Source organism: Nelusetta ayraudi, unplaced genomic scaffold, assembly GCF_046127955.1.
Source record: "Nelusetta ayraudi isolate G7.1 ecotype Tasmania unplaced genomic scaffold, CSIRO-AGI_Nayr_v1 ptg000004l, whole genome shotgun sequence".
In the NCBI taxonomy this organism is placed as follows: Eukaryota; Metazoa; Chordata; class Actinopteri; order Tetraodontiformes; family Monacanthidae; genus Nelusetta; species Nelusetta ayraudi.
In genome coordinates, this window is record NW_027466054.1 from 4,887,743 (window position 1) to 4,909,523 (window position 21,781).

The following is a 21,781-nucleotide window of genomic DNA, read 5'->3' on the forward strand; positions in this document are numbered from 1 at the left end:
TGAAGGGGAGGAGGGCGGGGCAGACGGAGGAAAGGTGAGTGTAAATAACGGCAGGGGCACGAGGGGCGACGGACTGCCGGACTGGAGCCTGCTGTTGCTGGATGATCGATGGTCCAGACTGATCCGGTCCAGTCACAGTGAATCAGCTTCACAGTTTGTACATTCATCTAAAACTGCGCCGCGTCGATAGCTGGGCAGCCAGCAACACATCCGGGGGACTTACAGAAACGACACAGGGAGGAAGACAAGAGCAGCTTTTACTTACTATGTGTTTTCCAAGCTGGGAAACTATTACAATAAATTGAAAATTCACAAGAAAGAAAAATGAACGAGCAACAGACAGACACTGTTGCGTTCGACCTGGTTAAAAAGTTCATGTTTATTGCATGATGCAGCAGAGGTGGATGATCGGTTACATCAGGTTCCTAACAAGCCTTTGTTTCCACTCTGCGATTTATGGGGCCTGAGCTGGTTTTACAGGGAGAAACGACCAGAGAGGTGGAGTTGGTCAGAGCAGCAGGACGAAGCTGTAAAACTGCTTGGAGAACCACAGACCTGCAGGTGCAGGGCTCAAACTGGCAAACAAAGAGCGTCTGGATGAAACACACAGAAAATCTACAGAGCACCGAGAGCAGCTACCGTTTTAATGTCACAAATTCTTTTACTCACTTATTTATTTGTAACTACCGTTGATATTAACCTCCTTGCTTTCGCTATTAAACTCGGAATGTTACCATCCGGAACGTCCCAATTTTGAACTCTGTCTAACTGGAACGCACCTTGAGATTTCTATCATTTAAAAATAATCTGTAAATGCATTGCTGCTCAAAATGTTTGAAAAATATATTTCATGCATAGATCCATTGGACCTGGGTAACTGGGGAACATAATTTAATCAACTGTGCCAGGTCAAAAAGTGTTGACTGATGCATTTGAGCAGGAGCGAAGAGAGGATTGTGTCAGAAAACAAAGTTATTCCAACTTTACGGGCAACATTGCGAAAGAAAAGTTGCCCATTTCCAACTTGCAGGCTGACGTCCTGCAGGTAGACCTTTAAAGACAACTCACGGTGAACATAGGGGACATGTCTGGCCAGGCGCTCAGTCTCACAGTGACAAGCAGAGCCATTAAAAGCTAAATATAGCATCACGGTTGGGCAGCCTGTCAGGGCTGCACTTGGGACTTTTACTTCCGGGCAGGTAAGGTTTTTAACGTCCACAAATGATGCTTCTCACATTTTATTCAACACATTTAAAAAAGGTATTTCAGATTTTTAGGATATCTTTTAATCCCTCCCCCATCTAGTCTAGCGTTCTGAAAAATAGCAGTTTGGATTCATAAATATCTCAAGCAGTGCTAAACATATGTTTTTTTTAAGCCGTGTTGGAGTGGGTGTGTGTTAGTCAAACTGTCAGCGGTGTCAGCTCCTCTTTTCTGGGGTGACTCACCATACAAGCCGCCTGCACAGCCTCGGATACATTCCCAGCGTTGGGCTCGCACCAGAACACGTGGCAGTCGAAACGGTGGCCGCCGACGTCCATGACGAAGCCAAACGTGTGCACGTTGTGGCCGACGCCCATGAAGGACAGGAAGCGGACCCGACACTCCACCAGCACTTCGCCCTCATCCTGCTCGCACACACATCGCAAAAAACGTTTTGTGAAAGAATGACCTTGAATGCTCTGCGATCATTCTGAGTGCATGGAAATCAGGCGATGTGCTCAACCAGTATGAGAACATTTTAGTGTTTAATGAAAACCAGTGACTGAGAGAATTCTAAGTGAAAGTGCAAAATTCTGCATGAACAGACTAAAAGTGGGCTGTTTTAAAGACACTAAATATAAACTATGTTTATAATCACAACTCATTTTATTTTATTTTTATAGCACTTCTAAAGCATTCAACTTGTGTCATGATGGCTGCATATTGCATACTAGACATTCATTCTCTAAAATCACATTCGATGAGACATTAGAGGCAACAACTGCCATCAAAATGTGTTCACCGCATCCTGATTGATTTTCTAGTAATGTTTTAGAGCAGTCCAGCAGATTATTTCATGAAGCTGGTTATAATGGAGTTCAATGCAGAAATGAATCAGCACGACGGAGGAGCAGTCAGCCAGGACGGCAGCTTCTTACTTTCTCTTTGCTGATGGTCACGGTGGCGTCGGCCACGTTCAGGGCGACCGGGGTCCAGTCCTCTCTGTTGGAGGAGCTGATCAGACTGTCTATGGCTCCGTTCAGAACGTCCATGCCTGAGGGCAGAGATTATCCATTTAAAAAAAGTTACATTCTTTCAATAACTTAAATAATACGGCAAAATCGGGCAGGATGAGCTGCAGTCTGTCAGACTGACCTATTGGTCTGGCCACGGGCAGCATGCCGAGGTAGAGCACCTGGAACTTCTGCACCAGCTCCGTCTTGGGCGTGGGGAACTCTGCCAGGCGAGAGAAACAAGAGGCACAATTTTGGAAAGTCGTAAAAAAGCGGACGGTCAATCGTAATTTGTAAACAGGAAGCGATAAAACGAAATCTGCAGCCTGCTAATAAAACTGGAGTGTCCGACCACCAGCTGTCTGCAGCTTCTCCTCCTCCACCGCCTGTTAATATCGCACAGAGAGCGCGACGCGTCCTAAATCCTGTGCGCATTCACTGGGCTGTGGCAAAGGTTGAATCGACAGTTCCGCTAAAATCAAAGGCCTGAACTCATGCGGAACAAGAGAAGATGTTTAAATATCAGCAAGTTTTAGATTTATACATTAAATATACTTGCTGGGCTTTTTAGCATCAGAAAAATGATACCTCAACATCCTGGCGCTGAGGAATCTAATCACAAAGTCATACATGCTCCCTCATCATCAATGTAACCGACTATCTTGTCTGAGTGTGTGTCTGATGGGGCTGCAGACGGAAAGTAGCTGATGGCTACATAAGTCGCAAATTATCCCCGTCTAATTTACTTTGTTTAACCAGATAAAACCCATTACGATCAGAATCTATTTCCCAAGGGTCACCTGGCCAAGAGGTGAGCTGCACGTGTGTCGAAGAGCAGTTACACAGAGTGACAGTGTCGAATAAACATTGATCTTAGAGGTGCAACAGTGTTGTTAAAAATAGGACGTGTGAGCAGCGCAGCTCAGCAAACAAAGTAAACTAATAAAGAATTATTACATCTTTTGGCTCATGAACATCTTCAGTTTCTCTCCTCTCTTGCTAATCTCACTACAGCCGGCATCATTTTTAATCAAGTCTGCTCCTGCAAAAACACCAAAAACCAGCACGCTGGTGCAAGGATTCCACAGAGTTCTTCAATGGCTTTGTTAGACCGCCGCCGGTGGACGCGCCTCTTCCAGTTGGCAGCGGTAAAGAGCAGCGATGAGCTATTGCAAGGGAAAACAGGCAGGGGGGGAAAAGGCTGTAAAACAAAGAAGTCTCGCAAAGATCCAGCAAGACATCTTTATGGGCGTCTTGGTGAGAAAAGAGTCACATTGATCCGGCGTTCTGGGCGGCGTGTGAATTTCAAAGAGGGTTCCAAGGAACAACATCTGCTCCGCTCGGGGATCAGCAGCGTCTGTCCTCTCAATCACAACTCCGAGACCGACACCAGGCCTGCCTGACTGACAAATGACTGGTTTCATCTCCTGCTGCGTGCCCGGTCTTTGGGCCAACGAGCTGCAGAGCATGTCGATGCCCGTCGCTTGTCACATTCTCACACACACACACACACACACACACACACACACACACACACACACACACACACACACACACACACACACTGGGGGCCTACCCTGCAGAGGGAGATCCAGTCCTGCCTGCATCCTCTCCTGGAGGGAGCCTCCTGCCATGGCTTTGGCATTCTTTCGCTCAGTCATTATCTGGGAACAAGGGAGGGGAGGTGGGGGGAGAGGTAGAGAGATGAGGCGATGGGATGAAATAACAAAAAAAAAATAGAGCGGCACTGGCAGACACAAGATAGGAGGGTGAGGAGTTGGAGAGGAAAATGTGAAAATGAGGGTGAGGTTGCACTTCTTCTTCCCCCCCAATTCCAGCTAACATTGTAGTGTCGTAGTACTCGAGATTGGTCTCGAGAAGACCACTTTTTAAGGGTCTCATCTCAGACTCTGGGGCATTTTTACTCTGTCTTGTCTCGGTCTGGACAGACTCAGGATTTTTGATCAAGACTCAGCCAACACTGCAATGACAGATAATAACGTAAAAGAATCCAGTTTGTGACACCCAGAGTGACACCCGGACCCGGAAGCAGAGTTGTTTTTTTGAAAATGGTTCAACATAGTAGCAAAATGCGAAAGAAAATAATGAAAAGATACCTTGCTGCAAACAGATGCTGCTGTTCGATTTAGAAGCAAACTTTAATTTAAAAAAGATGCTGATCATTTTTTTCTGTTTTGTTGTCATTTTTCTTTGCCCTATAACGTCTTGGTCTTGTCTGGATCTCGATAGTCTCTAGTCTGGATAATGTCTTGGTCTCGGTTAGTGCAGTCTTGACTGCAACACTACAACAGTGTTTCCTGCAGTGCAGCTCAGAGGCAAGAAAACAGCGAAAACTATCAACACGTTCAAAGACCTCACAGCTGCAGCACCGATACACGGTGCATCCCCCCCGGGTGCAAACACCCTTTTCGCCCAGAAAATCCACACCAGTTCCAGTTCCAATCCAGTTCCTTAAACTAGAGTCAAGTCTGGTTAACGCAGAGCTCTAAGAATCCTGGAAAAAAGCGAAAAGAAAACTGGGAAGATTCTCTCATCATGCGAACGGGCTTGACTGGAAAGACACACGTCCCCCCCCCCCCCCCCCCCCCGCCGCCATCAGCTGGGAGACATTAAGGCCTCTGAGAAAAACTGTGTGGCCATAAAGCTGACGTTTAATTACAAGATGCATAACTAATCAAAGAATTTAAAGGCTTTTCCAAAAAAAAATAATTAATTTACGTTAGGTGACGGCCATAAATGTTCTTTATGAGGAGCGAGCCGGAGAAGACGCCCATTTATTCCGATTCCAGATGAGCAGCTGTAATAAAACCGCGGGATGAATTCTTTTTCCCTCAGCTCGCCTTTGAATTAATGTTTACAGATGAAAAAAAGAGACACACGGCACGCAGGGATCTGCGGAACGCCGGTGAGGAGGGAGAGAAAACTTTGTGTTTCAAGTGCACAGAAACTCTGAAGAGGCACCAGAATGCACTCAACGTGTGGAACACCGGAGGGAGACTTCTGTCATGTTCGAGAATAAACGGTTTGATTTTCCTATTTTCTGGTGCAGCTTCCTTTCAAGGGGCCTCTGAGGTAGGATGCTTTTTTTTTTTCGGGAGCTCTTACCCGGGAGCAGATCTCATGCAGGCTGGTGGCGATGGCTTTGGCTGGTGTGTCACAGCGGAACACATGACATTTCAGGATCCTGGTGTTTTTGTCCCGAGCCACATATGCAAAGTCCCTGGGAGAGAGGACACGACAGGGTCAATGAGGGGGGATTAGTGCCTGTGTGTGTGTGTGTGTGTGTGTGTGTGTGTGTGTGTGTCTGAGAGAGTAAGTGAGGGTGAAAGACCTGGAGACAGATGAGAGATGAATTGACCTTTATCAGTCTGATTAATACGGGACACACCAACAAACACACACACACACACACACACACACACACACATACATATGCATGCACGCACACATGCACGCAGGTCGATGGAGCCAAGGGATCAATAGAGCAATTTGATGTAAGGGAGAGTTGAGTGACTGACAGCAGGGGAGAACTTTTCCCATGAGCCTGCCGGAGCAGACCGCTAAAAGATGGTGGTAGTGGAGGAGGAGGGAAGAAATAAAGACAAAGAAAAAAAAAGAACAAAGAGAGAAAGAAAGACTTGGGGGTGGATGGTTAGAAATGGCGTCGGAAAACAGGCCAGACAACAAGAAGATTCTCTCCAAAGGAGTGGACAAGTATTCACAAAGCCTTTTATTGGTGCATGTGTCTTTTTTTTTATTTTTTTTAAAGTACATATAGACAGAGAAAGACTGAGGAGGTCACCTTCACTTCCTTCAGCTGAGTGTGTGTGTGTGTGTGTGAGTGTGTGTGTGTGTGTGTGTGTGTGTGCGTGTGTGTGCGTGTGTGCGTGTGTGCGTGCGCGCGTTTGCACCAGACATGGAGGAAATTGAACAAGAAGGAATGACAAGGATGATGGAATGACACTGTGTTGGGGTGTTAGGAAGGAATGTGTTTACCTCTCTCTGCGCCCAGGGAAGCAAAAGAGGGAAGCAAGACAGTGAGGTTAGTTGGAGACAAGTCAAAGCAATGCCCCCGTTGGGCCACAAGAGGCAGCGTGGAGCAGGTTACTGCACACCCAGACATCTGCGCTCAGAGAGCAGTCCCCCGAAACAGATCAGTGAGTCGGGGTGCACGCTGTTGTGCGTCTACGGGGTGACGACCAAAAACACCGCAAAGATCAGTTCAGGGAAAATAGGCTGGCGAAGGAAATGCACGAACGAGAACGTCGACAATGCAAAGCAAATTCTTTATTTGCAACAAAATAGGCTTTGGATGTTTTCACAAATGAAAGATATTACCGAGCCAGCTGGTTCTGCAGTAGTGATATGATGATCTGGAGGTGATATATATTGTAAGAGGCTGGCGAGGAAGCGCCAACGTCCCCAAGATGAAGATAAAAGTGGAGGGAAGATAAAGTGGGACGATGAGGAGGGGAGATAGAGACGTGGGGGTGGGGGGGCTAATATCTGATTTGGAATGCAATCTTATTATCATGCCGTTGCCCCTGAAAATGTCAAGGTTGCCTTGGGAATCTATAATCTCCGAGGCAATAATGAGTTTCACGGCACATGAAGAGAGGAGGGGGAGTCACTAGGGGGCACCGTTCTAACACTTCAACAGCCACGAGAGGCAGAAAAATAAATAAATAAATGATCGCACTCCAACCGGGCTTCGCAGCCTCTCAGCCGGACGTGAATAAAGCCTCCTTTGATGGAAAACACACCGCTTAACCCTCAGCGGAGGACAGCACGCTGGGAACGTCGCACAACCTCACAGTAACAACACGCTTGACGTCGGGGTTAACTTGAAGCTTCCACCAGCCGTTCTGACTGGAGTCAGTGGCAGCAGCAGTTTCACAGCGCCTCTGCACACACGCCACCCGAGTTCCCCGCCAACTGCAACACACACACACACACACACACACACACACACACACACACACACACACACACACACACACACACCTCATGCTGGCACAGCACAGCCCACAAACTTGGCAACGCCACTGTACGCGCACTAACTCACGTCTACGTCTCTCGTCCTTTCCTTCATTCTCACCTCCTCCCCGCCGCACACTGTCGTTTTTTACACCCCGCCTTGCCTTCTCGCCTCCACGTTCCCTTTTCTCTCGTCTTTCCTGCTTTCCTGTCCACGAGTTCCACACCGAGGTTTGTGAAAGGTACTCACAGTTGGCCGTGCCGCCCTCCGCGGACCTGCAGGAGCTCCTGCTGTTTACTGTGAGCGCTGCTGCGATGCTCTCCTCAACCTGGCCACTCCACACCCACTGGGCTCCAACCAAGCCCCTCCCCCTCTGGCAGCTGCATCCCACTCGCTCCCGCTCTTCTTTCTTGGCAAAACCCTCCTCCTCCTCCTCCCCCCCCCCCCCCCCTGTGTTGCAGCCTAGGCATTCCCACAGCCAAGACTCTCCCTCTCTACACTGGGATGGACTGAGCGCGTTTATTCATTATAAAAGACTGAACATTTAAAGCTTCAGAGAGCACTGCCGCACGTTTAGCTGTGTGCGTGTGTGTGTGTGTGTGTGTGTGTGAGTGAGACACACACACACACACACACACAGACATAGATGTGACCCAACAGACTGCTGTTGCTTGTGCCACGCCAGGAGCTTTTATCCTTGCCCCATTTCTTGAGTGCACGCCAGCGTAAATAATACAGTAGCCGCCCACTTCCCCTTCTTCTTCTCCTCCTTCTACTTCTGTGTGTCACATCACCCCGCCGGGCCTGATAACGCACATCTGGTACCCGCCGAGCAGATCCAGCAGACGCTTGGAGCGCCCTTTACTGGACAGCGGCGGTGTTGCAGCTTGGTTCTGGCCACACGGTAAATTTATGTTTTTTAATTCTAATTTGGAACGTGAATTTGCTCTTTGGTGCCTGATATTTATTTGATTGAACACAGGTCGGACGAATAAGCCAAATAAGTGAAAAGGATATTTGGTCTGACTGGGGTCCTATTCTTTCCAGCCTCTGTGCTCTCAGGCACTGAGAGGGACTGCCGAGGTTGGCTCCAATAGTACTATTTATTTTATTTATTCACGTGAAAGCAGCTACAGAGCCGCTACACAAGCACAGAGTACAGACATGAGCTGCGGTGCACGCGAGACTGGAAGTAGGTCAGTGAGGGAACAGATTCGCAATGGAAGTAGTAAAGGCTTCCTCACTGATGAATTAATCATCAACCGTCAGTCCTCGACGCCTCTCCTTCACTACCAGTCTGCTGTCCTCCTGCCTGTCTGATGCTGTGTGTATTACTCAGTGCTAGTGAGACTGAGTAATATATCTGATCAATTATCATTCTAATCAAGCATTAAAGAGTCAAACACGGAAAACTGAAGCGGGAAAAAAAAAAAGATAAAAAAAAAAGCCTCATAAAATGGTAACTGGGCCGTCTGGTGACCAACCTGCCGTTGTCGCGGCCGACTCCCCACACTCTGATGCTGGCTATTGGCTGGGAGTGAAGCACGCTGCGGTCCATGGGGTCAACCAGGTTCAGCATATTGTTCTCCAGGAGCAGAAACATGTCCTTCCCCTGAGTTGGACAAACAAACACAGGCAGATCCCCTTCAGATCTCATAACAAAAACATGCAATCCTTATTTCCTGGAGCTCAAGACTTTGTGGGGGGAGTTGGTAGGTAAGATGAGGTGACCCTTTAAAGGTCAAGTTGCTGCTCCTCCACTCACTCGACTGTGAGGCGGATGCCTCAGTACCTTTGGGTGAGTGTCTCTAAATAAATGATCACACTTTGGGAAGAGGGGGAGGAAGATGAAAGGTTATTAAAAAAAGAATGAAGCCCTTCCTCTCCTCGTCCTGTCGCTTCACATTAAACACAACCAGCCCAGAGACGGCGCCAGACCTCTGATGTTGCTCCGCTCGCTCCTCTTGCCATCCTTTTTCCCGCCCTCCTTCCATCTTTTGACCCACAATTCAAGAGACAGTCCGTCCCAGGGAGCACCTGCTGTGTTTGAGTTCTTCCATTCTAATTTTTAATAGCTTTATGTAACCAGTGGTGGAGGTGGGAGGATACCCACTATACTGCCAATCGGCAATCGTCTTTTATTATGCATGTAAAACAGACCGCATGATATTTTTGTTCAGCCTGGCAGTCTGTTCCTCACCTCTCCCCAGATACCAACGGTGTCCCTGATGTCGTTCTTGCAGTAGGACAACTGCCGAATGCAGTTGTTGACGGCGACGCTGCTCTTTCCCGGAGCCAAGTCCTCCTCGGCCATCTCCACCCATCCCAAAGAGCGCACTGCAAAACACTGAACGCACACACATACACGCAAACAAGCATGAGCACACACAGCTTTGAATTTAGTAAATGGAATCAAGAAGAAGCTCCTGCACACTGTTCAACTCTCAATTTAGTGAAGGGCCAAATGGATTTCCCCCCGTTGTTTTTCGAGGTAATTTCTAGCCAAACTTCAAACTGTAGCGGTGTCACTTTGAAAATGGGGGGGGGGAACAAACGGAGGCAGGATTCTGCAGGGAACAGAGGAGGGCAGCAAAGCATGCTGGGTACGAAGACAGAGCCAGGAGGGGAGAGAGGCCATCCATCTGTTCCTATCTAGACGACCTGATTTAAATGAGTTATGAAGACTGCAAGCTGAAAGTTAGTTTCTGAGAACTTTGTGTTGTCAGTAGCAGGAAGTCATCTTAGCATGGAGGTTAATCCTGCTGGCTGGCAATTCTTTAGCACAACACACACATACCATATTCACTGTATTTACAATGATATAGATTTTTGTTTTTGCTAGTGACTAAGTGAAAGCTGTGTGACAAATCTAGACCAGCAAGTGGCAGGACATCATATGCAAGAATGCAAACAAGTTCTCTGGTGAGCCTCTAATGTGAACAGATGCCATGACTGTCGGTCCGTGTTTGTGTCTGGTTTTCATCTCAGTGCCACTGTTGCTAAGGGTCGGGGGATTTCTGCCAAACTCTGAGAGTAACAGACCCCAGACAGTCTACAACGCTCCCGACCTGTCTGATGTGATTGAGCTGCGCCCGGGAGGATAAAAACACACTGTGGTATGTATTTCCATTCCCCGCATAAGTTCCTGCAGCTCAGGACAAAACGGCTCTGAGTCAGATTTGATGGTGACTACTCTGTACTCTGTATGTGAAAGTCTGTTCTGTATTGTATTTAAATGTGCCGCCACAACAAAATCACAATAGATAGATAGATAGATAGATAGATAGATAGATGGATAGACAGATAGATAGATAGATAGATTCAAATTTTCTAATTTGGGAAAATTTTCAATTGTTATTCCCTCACATCATTGTCTGCGACTAGCCTAGCCTTAGCGCTTAAATCTAATACCTGAGGAAGGAAGACATGATCATATAGCTTTTATTTTGAAAGGTTCGGGATGGTCAGCGTGGCTAAAAGGAACCCGGAAGAGAGCATGGGGCCATAATGCACCACCACGCTGCACTAAAACGTACTTCTCAATTTCGCCACCGGGTGGTGGTATTGTTAAGCAGTTGGTCGAAGTGCAGTGAGCTTAAGGTTCAGAGAATAATTACCATAAACACACCGAGTAAACAAACATGCTTTGAATAACAACGGCCTAAAGCCGAGACAGTGGGTAAAGGAGCCATATGTGCTGGGAATAATTATTTTAAATGAATAGAGAGTTAGGAGGAAGGCAATTCATTAGCTGTGCTATTGAGCAGCCGCCTCACACAGAGCACATTTCCAGTGGTCTGAACATTGAAAAATTAGGCTAATCTGACATTAGAAATACTTATAAAATTGTTTTTAAGGCTTCTTACCTTTGCTTCCGGGTCCCTGTTGGCACTGCTGGACTCTTCTTCTACTGCTGGACGGTTCCTAAAAGAGGAAAAAAAGCAAGTTACATTACAAGCAACGGCCAGTATCAAACTTTACAAACAGTGTTTTGGTACAGCATGTATTATGGATTCAGTTCAACTCAGTTCCAACACTACCACAGAGTACAGAGGCATTTCCTGAGCGGGAGAACCAACTTCCTGTTTTGTCTGACCTAATTTGACTCCAATACTGATTCAAGATTAGACTAATTGGGCAAACAACACCAAAACATAGGCTGATGGGGATGTCGTTAAAATGGCAGTGGATTTAAAATATATGTATGTTGGCAAAAAGTAGCATTTTCAGACCCTTTGAGAGTGTGTGTGCACTTCACCTTAGCTTGAGCGACGCATAGCGAAGTGTGGCGCCCTCAAACTCCTTCAGACTGGGGTCAGGGTTCACTGTGGCTGCCTGTAGGTCCTGGTGTACATGAGTGATCCAATCAGAATGTGTTTTTAAAACAAAACAACTAAATAAAAAATAAAGGTAAACATCAAGATAAGCATCTTAAAGCCCCTTTCGCACAAGTCTCAGTGCCTCATATACCTTTAGGTTTTTAGGTGGGTAGCCAGCCAGCACTGCACAAAACATAATCCACATGCGCCTTTGGTCAGGACTAGAGGATGTTATTATACATTTACGTGGTTTCAATATAGCTTTTAAAGCAGCTCTGCCCATTGCTACGCTCTAGCTACAGGAAATTACCAATACTATTGTGCTTTTAATTAACTCTGTGCTTTTTTTTTAAAAAAAAATAGTATGCTAAGGGTAAATTGCAAAATGTGTCTTCAGATTTTCCTGCTTTTTCTTAAAATGAAATAAAAAGAAAAAACGCTCTCTTTGGCCCACTTTGCGTCTCTCTAACGATGTGGCTTAGTGCTTTAATAATAACTAATAATACCAACTTACACCTCCTGTGGGGAAAGGGCAATAAGACAGAAAAATGACAGATACTACATAGCACATGGCATCATGCAACCACTTTGGGCAGAAATGGCTTTGCCAAACACAGGAACGGTGTTGGTGTGTTGGTGTAATGGGGCATGCTGCATCGGAGGAAGGAGGTTAAGTTTGTACACTTTTTGTGTTTTTTACTTTGTGAGCAAACGCAACCTGATGTGTTCCAGCAGGGAGGAGAAATAAACACTCGAGTTAGCCACAGAAGCCAAGAGACGAACGGCTAGTTTAGTTTGTGCCGCAGCCAGACAGGTTTTTTGTTGTGTATGAGGCATGTCAGCATGTGGTGCCAAAGGCGCGTTGACGTCGATGTGGAAGCATCAGCAGCGTTGCATGCTTTAAGCCCGGGCGCATAATGCACGGACGTGCGCTCGCTGAGAGCGGGTGAGGGGCAGAGAACAAGACTCAGCGGCGCTGAGAGCATGATACTTGCCTTCCACACTTCACTATCAATCTTTCCGCCAAAATCACTCCACGCCTGTTTCTGCATACAGCATTACAGCACAAACATACGCACGCGCGCGCACATAGTGGTGGTGGGGGAAGGGTGGTGGGACGGGGGTCAAAGGTGGAAGGGGAGGGGGAAAGGGGCGAGGGAGGGAGAGACAGAACAAGGCTGTTAGCCGACCATAGCTCCCCACACACACACACACACTCAGTGTCTGTTGCAATAAGGAGCCACCCGGGAAAGACATTTATGAAGGAAAATGACTTTCACTTTTGTTTCTTAAATGTTTCTTGCCCCTATTGAACGTTCACACAGTCACACCCAGAATCCACTGATTCTGCATTAGTAGAACAGAAAAATACAGAGCAAGAGAGCAAGCCGAGCTTTGTTGAACGAGGGCCCGACACCCTGCAATCGTTTGGGGGAAAAAAAGAATAAAAACATCTAAATTGTTCCCTGAAGTGAAAACACAACAATCTATTGTACTGGAAACCCTGCAGTTTAACAGCATTTTATTTGACTGTTTTGTGTTGTTTTTTTATTTGTCTTTTGAGTTTTGTCTCTGCTTCAAGTTCTAAAATTTGGCCAAAAAGAAAAAAAATATATAAACCTTTCCCTGGAGTCAGGTGAAGAAAAATGAAAGTTGCAAGCAGTTACATTGTAGGCATGCATCATATATTCGAAATCCTTGACAGCACACAGTTCAGAAAAAAATAAACTGTATCCATGGTTTTGTGTGACTGGGACCGAGAGGTACCTAAAGTATACAGTGATACACGCAACACTACATGTAAATGCACACACTGGCACAGCTGAAGAAAAAGGCGAGGAGACTGGGACAAAGTAGTGAGGAGGAAGTCAACAACAGTGGGGGAGGGCTTGGGGGTGTCCTACCTTGTCGTCATCATCGAGGCCCTGAGAGTGACACTCCTGATTGGGCATCTCCTGCAGGGATGTCGAGCGAGGCTAAGAAGACAAGAAAGAGGGAGACACACAAGAGGCTCCGTGTTGAAACATTCCGAGGACACTTTGCGCCGCATCGCGATTGTCTCGCTGCCATTTTGGCTCTGGGCTCGCTGGGATGTGCCAGGATTTCAATCCGGCATATCCATCACTCAACTTTGGCTCATTCTCACAGGATCGATACTTTATCAGTCTCCCTCCTTCTCTCAGTTTCCTCTCCATCATTCCGCGCCACTGACTGATTGATTGATCGACGGCCATAATTGAGTGTAGAATTTCCTCCCTCTTTCGCACAGGCCTCGCCTGTTACGAAGACCCGCCGACGGCCACGTAGCTCGGGCCGCCAATTACACACCCTCGGTCAGTTACGGCGTGCTGCACACACACAGCCTGCTGTTGGAAACTCACATAGTAGCAGCTGTTGACGAATCCACATGTGGCGAGGGTGGGCTCGTGGCTGGAGAGGGGCTCCACGGAGCTGTCCGAGGTGGTGCTGCCAGAGCGGGTCGACGACCTGTAGAAGATCTCCGCCTGGCAAGACTGCGCACACACACACACAAACACACAAACAGACAGACAGAGAGTACAGCTGTAAGATCCCACAATGCATTTGACACATCCCCAACCACCATCCTGCACGTTGGATAAAGTCATCTGAGGGAATATCACATTGCGTACAGGGGAATCATGATGTGCGTTTCATTTCAGAATCTATTACGTTAATCTATCGGCCTGGACTAAATATTAAATGTTTCATCTCGTTTATCTCGAATCCAAATATCCTTAGTTGCTCAGTTGAGGATGACAGACGGTGCGAAATGTCCTATTTGAACGATGTGGATAATGAATCTTATTCTTTTTCCTGACCTGCACACTTTAGGATGACTTAAGAGTGTCCATTTAATTATATTATACAACACTACCTTGATTTGTTCTATTAGTCAGAAGAGGAAAAGCTGAAATGGATGTTTGGTTATGATGTTTTTAGTGTTGTAAATTTTATTTTTAAAGCATTCATTGTTTAATACGTGAAGACTTGATAGTATAATTTCAGAGTGTTCCACAAAGGTAATGTTTTTTTCAACAGGATGAACACAGCTTGTGTCTCACAACTAAAAACTCAATCGCAGTCCAGTACAACGCTGCATTCATTTTGAGATGACATATTTATCATAGATGTAAAAGGTGGCCTCTTTAAGTTGACAAATTGCAAAAAATGAAGAGAGGTATTGCTAACTACGGCGGCAAACATCATGTTTAATGAGGTACAATTTACTGCAGGCCTGTAATGAAGTGCATCGTGTATCAACTCAAGAAGCATGTCATCGTCATCGTCACACACTTTATTAGTCAGTGGCACACCAACTGTAATACAGATATTGAGCCAGGAAACCTAAATGACAAAAATGTTAGCGAACTTTTATTGGCACGACTCCCACTCAACCTAAACCTTTTCAGGCTTTGTGTTATAAAGTAACTGGAAACAGAAGTTCAACTCTGTCGTTTTATCCACACCGTCTTGTCACCAGCCATCTTTCTTTCTGTGATCTGTGATGCTAATGTTGATAGCGAGCTCCTGTTTCATTAAACACGGCTTGCTTCATGTGTTCTTCTTCTTCTTCCGCATGAAGGGAGAAAACTTGCGGCGCCACATCAGGCCTGGAATAGGTACTACATCGTTTTCAGTCGTGTCAAGCGTATCCGTGTAATACGGCTTCGTGTAAACGCGTTTGTTTTTTCGAGCGCGTTTTCGAAAATGTGCAGTTTCAAAAAAATCTGTCTGTGTAAACTGCCCCTTAGATTTAGGTTTAAGAAATGCTTCGTCGTCAGACACACACCTCTTGACACTTTAATACACAAAACATAAAGGAGACAGCCAACTGCGCTGCATTTTTTTTTGGATTAGACTTTTGGGTTAAACTTAGCTAAGATTTGTGGTCGTTTTCTGTTTTTGTTTTTATTTTCCACTTTGGCTCCTCTGCTCACCTCATGGTCGGGGGTTGGCGAGCAGCTCAGCGAGCCCAGCGAGTGTTTGCGCGGCGTCAAGGTGACGTTGTCACCCAGGGCCTGCAGGTCCGAGGGTGCTGCGTGGAGAGCCGGCCTCTCCCACTGGGTGGTGCCCGTGGGGATGTGCCAGTAGTAGATGCCAGCCATGTCTGTGATCTTCTTCCATCCTGGTGGTAGGTCAGGGTCCGTCTGGAACGACTGCTCACTCCAGATGTCTGCTGGACAAACAGGGTGGAGGTTAATCAAAGTTTTGCCAGACTGATTAAAACTCTGCTTTGAAAACTTTTATCTAATGTCCTGAGATTCTAAGACATTAGACGCTTCTAATGTCTTAGACTCACCATTTATTCTTGATTTTTGGCAGTATTGATGGTATTATAGGGTGTATTAATTTAGGTAGGATTAAGTACAAGATCAGTGAAGGCCTAGATGTGAAATAAACAGCCCGCCACTGAACAAATGTTTACCTCACATTCCATACCCTTACAGTGTGAACAGCTGACAGGGCCAAGACTTTTTGTCGACAACAGGGAGACGTGAAACATCTCAAGTGTTGCTGCATTTGTACAAGACACTGCAAGTACAGCAAGTGAAGCATGTGAAACACAGCTGATGCAGATCAACTAGGGAGGCTCAAAACAAAGGGACATCTGTTTTTTGTTGGAGCACCAAGTTGCTCTGTGGGGTCCCTCTGGGCTGAATCATGCGTCGCTGTGAATGAGTGTGTGATCGTCCCCCTCAGTACGTTTGATGAACAGTCGACTGTCATCCTGCGCCAGCCCCATCATCCACAGCCACGCCCCCACCATCACCACGAGAGCGGTAGATAATTAAAGACAGAAAAAAAGCAAAGGATGGAGGGTTTCACATGGAGCAAATCTCTACGAAGCATCGGCAGACTAATACGGACTACCCAGTTGCGTAAAATCTGGTCCAAGTTCAAACATCAGAAATCATACCGTACTTCTAAGACCTACAATCTAGAAGCAGGTGGATCCCCTACTGCTCATCACACAGTTACAAGATCTGATTTTGATTTAGCACAAAAAAAATGACTGAAATTCATTCTGTCTTTTCTTGCGATTACTTCTTGTTGGTCTTTTTTTTTTTATCTCAGATTTTTTTTTTTTTAAGATTTTAGAGATTTTAAAGGTTTTATTTACCTGAAACATGCCGAAACATGTCAGGTAAATAAAACCTTAAAAGATTCTATTTCTGTCTGAGATAAAAGAATCAACGAGAAGAAAATGTTAAATGAGGTCGACAAGAGTTGATGTCCAACGCAGATATGCATTTGTTTCTCAAAAAAGAAGTCAACATGAGGATTATCTCTGCAGGCTGAACTTTTAGGATCAATAGTCAACCTGCTCACACCTGAATAGCTGCTTCTGGTCAGTCTCCACTTTTAGTTTAACTCTAAATATCATCATCACTACGGTTTCGACAAAATCAGTAAACATGGTGATAGAAGCAGGGTGAAAATCAGGTTGAAAAACTTAAAAGCACAATAACAACTGTAACACATTCGCTGTAAAAAGTCAAGTATGGACTGTGCTCATTTCTGGAGAGGGGTTTATTGATAGAGGCACATGTTATGAGAAAGAACTGAAGTGAATGTTGAATCACTTGGGGCCTTTAAATGAAATGACGTAAATAAGTTTCCCGGGCATGATTGCTTTTTCATGGAACTTTAAACCCTTCAGCCACATCAGGAGCAGCCAACTAAAAGGACAGAAGATTAATGCTCGGTCGGAGGAAAACAAAGTCAACAAACCGGCACTAAAGATTTATCAGCTGGGTTTGCACATGTACATTTATCACCCGCAACATGACGTGGAAAAACAAACTATCTTTTCATTAATCAACCGCCAGCGGTGCAATTAAAGTGCCCTGATCCTGGAGGACTTATTTTATTTATCCTGGAATTATGCAAGTAAATCCATATTCCTTGGGAGGGAAAAGGTGTTTATACCTTTTTAAACATCAAAAGCCTTCAGATTATCTTAGTCAGTTCTTGATTAGTAAAATTTAAAAGCCACAGTGGAGGACGGTAACAACACATGGAGCAGCTGGATCGAGACGTAATTTATTGGAAACTTCGAGGATTTATGGGAGTTACCTTGAAAATAGGACACACACACGCACACACACACACACACACACACACACACACACACACACACACACACACACACACACACACAGTGCAGAGATGAAGCTGTGACTTGTACTACATCACTGTTTCCTGTGGCAATCTTGCACTAAATGTCAGCAATACCTTGCAGTTTTCTGATGGCAAAGCAGTGTGTGTGTGTGTGTGTGTGTGTGTGTGTGTGTGTGTGTGTGTGTGTGTGTGTGTACGTGTTCATGCATGCATGCATGTGTGCGTGCGTGCATGCATGTGCGGTACTCGGAACCATACGAACATTCAAATGCAATTTGTGATCTGGCATCTTATAAACACAAGGGGAAGGGAGCACAGAGGATAAACGGTTTCTAGGTTTATTTGCACACTGTGCGTTTGCCCTGAGCTCCCGATCTCCAGATCATATTAAATAAAAACAATAAACATTTGCACGTCACTATGACAACCATCACCACTATCACTATCACTGTAAGACGACGCGAGATGACAAGAGAAGCAACACAGGACCACAAACACAGAACCACAATCCCAAGTTGTTGCTTAAAAAACAAAACCTGTTTGGTTCATTTGACTAGCAACCACACATTTACATAAAAAAAAAAAAACACTGCACACAAGCATACTTCTGGTGGGTTGTAGTCTTTTATTAGCAGAAGAAAAATAGGTCAGAGACAAGAAAACAGGCAAAGGAACCAGAATGTTTCTCTTGCGAGAGGCGGCGTGGGACGATGACAAACACGCCGACATGAAGCGACGACGAAATTATAAGTGCGCAGAAGGGATGGATGGAGAGAGGCAGCGGAGGCTGTGCTTTGACTAAGCGCTGCACAAGAGGGAGGGAGAGGAGGGGGCACCCTAACATGCAATTCATCTGACGTGCACCAGCGCTGCTGGTGGGCAAAGTGCCACTGAGATGCTACGCAGCAGTTTGCCTGTGACAGCCCCGGTGTTCGCATGCAGCTCCTGGCAGGCACTGGGTTAGACAAACTCACACATACATAAACACACAGACACACACACACACACACACACACACACACACACACACACACACACACACACACACACACACAGAGAAAGAGGCACACACATGGTCTCTATCAGTCGTAAACAAGCCCATAGGCACACACACATACACACTGCCTTAAAATAAATAAAAGGCAACGAGACACGCAAGAAAACACAATTACAACATGCTAAACACCGCACACATTTTGCAGTGACAAACTTGATCCCGTGCTGTCGGAGGAGACCGACGACGCACCACGCACACTCACACTCACACAAACTCAAACTGCGGCCGTGCGGCTCCCGGCTGACTCCGACAGACGCACCTACCCTCGTAATTGACAATCACAATGGCCAGCATGTAGTCTTTCCCCAGCATCATACTTAGCTAGCCGCCTTGCGCACAGCGCTGTCACAACCCCAGACAGAGAGGGAGAGGAGGAGGTGGGAGTGTGTGGGGGTGGGAGTGGGTGCAAAACGAGAGGAGGAGGTGAGCTAGAAGAGGGGGGAGAGAGACGGAGAGAGGGAAAGATCGGGGGTATGAAGTCTCATTAAGAGGGAGAGGACGTGACGCAACAAAACATGGGGAGGAAAAGCTGAATGGAAGGAGCGAGAGGAAGAACGGACGGAGAGAGAAACGGTGCTGCAACTGCAACGGTGCGTGTGGGCCGTCCTTCCCCGAGCAAAAGCATCGATACTCACACGCGGAGAGAGAGAGAGAGACGCGGAGAGAGAGAGAGAGAGAGCGAGAGAGAGAGAGAGAGAGAGAGAGAGAGAGAGAGGGAGAGAGAGAGAGAGAGAGCGAGCGAGCGAAAACATGACACACCTCCGCACACTTCAAACCGCTCATCGCCGACCCGCATTCTCTCCACCTCTCCTGGTTGCGCCGTGTCATCTTTGGCTTCTTGCAGTATCATGACGGGCCGACGGGATGGATGGAGGGAGACACCAGCACAAAGCACTTCAGTCCAAACCACTCAAAGTTCCGGCACGCACGGGAAGAACGCCTGCTAATGTTAATCCTTCTTTTCTAATCTCTCACTTTTTTCTCACAGCAGCTCTGATGAGTGTGTACAAATCACAACATGGCTGCTGCCTCCAAAGTGACCCCACTCATTATGTAAAACATATTCAAACAGGTTTTCTGTCGGGTCCCTTTAACACGGGAGTTCTGTCCATCTTCATATACAGTCAGTGCTGTAGAATGGCAGTGGAATGAGGGTGACACGATCACCCTCATTCAGCAAGCAACCGTACGCCACAAACGTGGGAATAGTCTCAATTTCAGTATTCCTCCATTTGGGTGTGAACCTCGGGCACGACCGAACCCCACGCCAGGTCTCGTCTCATTCATGCAAGTTTGATGACGAGGAGCACAGCCAAGGCCAGAAAAGACACACATCGTGATCGTGACAGATTAAATCCAATGTTTCACTGTCTGTTTCAGAGCAGCTGTTCACACCGAGGCTGTTGACTGCAGCGGTGGTTCCCTTCTAGACGAGCTGTTCCTCACTCCCTTTAATCACACTTTCCCAGCTGCCAAACAGCAGCCATGTTTTTCTTTTTCTTTTTGTTACTTTTTCTTAGTTTGTATTTTTGTTTTTATATCAGCTTAGATATCATTGTGTTGGCTCTGGCTCTCCATCGAGGAGGTGGTGGACAGAAGGATGTTGGCCAAGCTGACATCCATCACGGACAACACCTCCCACCCCCTGCAGCACACTGTGGAGAGCCTGAGCAGCTCCTTCAACTCAAGACTGCTGCATCTTTAGTGCAAGAAGCAGCGCTACTGCAGGTTGTTCCTGCCTGCAGCCATCAGAATGTACAACTGCACTCAATAAAATACATACTCTTAACAGCTTTACATTTTTCTCAAAGGTGCATCAAAGACTTCACCATGTAGATAGCTGTAAATCAAACTAAGACATCAATATCTTTTTTTTTATTTTGCCTTATTTCTTTTAATCAATATAATTCTTTTTTTTTTTCGTTTTGCACTATACAGTTGCTGCTGTAGTTATGCAGAAGATGAAGCCCTTCTTCATCTTCTTCTTCTTCAAGATCTTTTTACTTCTTTTTTTTTCTGAATCTACGCTAACAAATCAGCTGAAATGTGCCAAGTGGCCAGTGGGGTCGGGGATGGTGTGGTAAGCATTGTCCCTTCACAGCAAGAAGGTTGCTGGTTCGATTCCGACTCAGCAATCTGTGCAGGTTATCCCGTAGTCAAAGACATGCGAGTAAATGAATTAGCAGCTGGATTGGAGATCTGGAGACAAGCTGACAGAAAACCTTCTCGGCAGCCAACAAGCTGGAATTACACTGAAATTCTCAAATTGATTCTCCGCGCTCGTGTTTATCCATCATGTGTTTCCTACCCAGGTGCTACAATACGTGCTGCTGTGTGAAAAATGCAAAGCAGCTCTTGAAACAACCTTCCCCCACCTCGGCGTTTGCATTTGGTTTCCCCGGCTGAAAGCAGCTCCTCCCTCGAACCCGCAGAGAAAAAGTGACACGCGCCTGGCGAAACTGCACGGCCTTGTCAATATGAGCGGGCGGGAACAGTCCAGCTGGATGATGATAAATACCGCATGAACGACTCAGGCGTGTGGATTATCGACTCCTCGGCGAACCCTTGGAGGATGATTCGTCCAGGCTGGAAGCCGCGGAACGACAAAGGTCCACCACCTCTTTGAAACCTATTCCTCCACTCATCAATACGCCGCCGCATTGATCCGCACCAAAACGCCAGGTTGTCTGATCAGCGATTCGTCACATTCCAGACAAAGGCGCGCGTTGAGGGAACCGACAGAGACGGGCGGGGAGCGAGTTCAAGGCGGTGACAGCAGTGTGACAGAGGAACACATGCAGTGGGAGATGTTGGGGGACGGCAGCAATGAGGTTTAAAAAGCTTCTGCAAAGTGGTGCAGCTATATAACTAAACTCTGCGTCCTCCCCATGAAAGGCCACTGTCCAATCGTAGGCCAGAGACCGCAGCTATGCAAGAGAGGTTGGTTGTTCTGGGTCTGGCAGTTAGCTTAGCCAGCTTCACCCGGTGTGGCGTCACCGCCGAGACAACAGCCAAACAAAGTTCCTTGATGCAATTTTCCGAAAGA

The 21,781-nt window shown here is 46.4% G+C and overlaps 1 protein-coding gene across 4 annotated transcripts in view; it reads right to left on the bottom strand.

The window, feature by feature from the left end:
* apbb2b (amyloid beta (A4) precursor protein-binding, family B, member 2b) overlaps positions 1 to 21,781 on the bottom strand; it is a 44,632-nt gene that overhangs the window by 3,483 nt on the left and 19,368 nt on the right. For 3 of the 4 annotated variants that reach the window (XM_076045587.1, XM_076045596.1, XM_076045604.1), the window contains exons 5-16: positions 15,494 to 15,732; positions 13,916 to 14,047; positions 13,439 to 13,510; positions 11,474 to 11,559; positions 11,082 to 11,139; positions 9,416 to 9,562; positions 8,700 to 8,827; positions 5,343 to 5,457; positions 3,793 to 3,880; positions 2,359 to 2,439; positions 2,142 to 2,257; positions 1,449 to 1,628 (exon numbers count right to left, since the gene is read on the bottom strand). In XM_076045587.1, the coding sequence (XP_075901702.1) occupies positions 1,449 to 1,628; positions 2,142 to 2,257; positions 2,359 to 2,439; positions 3,793 to 3,880; positions 5,343 to 5,457; positions 8,700 to 8,827; positions 9,416 to 9,562; positions 11,082 to 11,139; positions 11,474 to 11,559; positions 13,439 to 13,510; positions 13,916 to 14,047; positions 15,494 to 15,732 (1,442 nt within the window). The remainder of the gene's footprint in view (positions 1 to 1,448; positions 1,629 to 2,141; positions 2,258 to 2,358; positions 2,440 to 3,792; positions 3,881 to 5,342; positions 5,458 to 8,699; positions 8,828 to 9,415; positions 9,563 to 11,081; positions 11,140 to 11,473; positions 11,560 to 13,438; positions 13,511 to 13,915; positions 14,048 to 15,493; positions 15,733 to 21,781) is intronic. The other variant, XM_076045613.1, reaches the window with a different exon arrangement.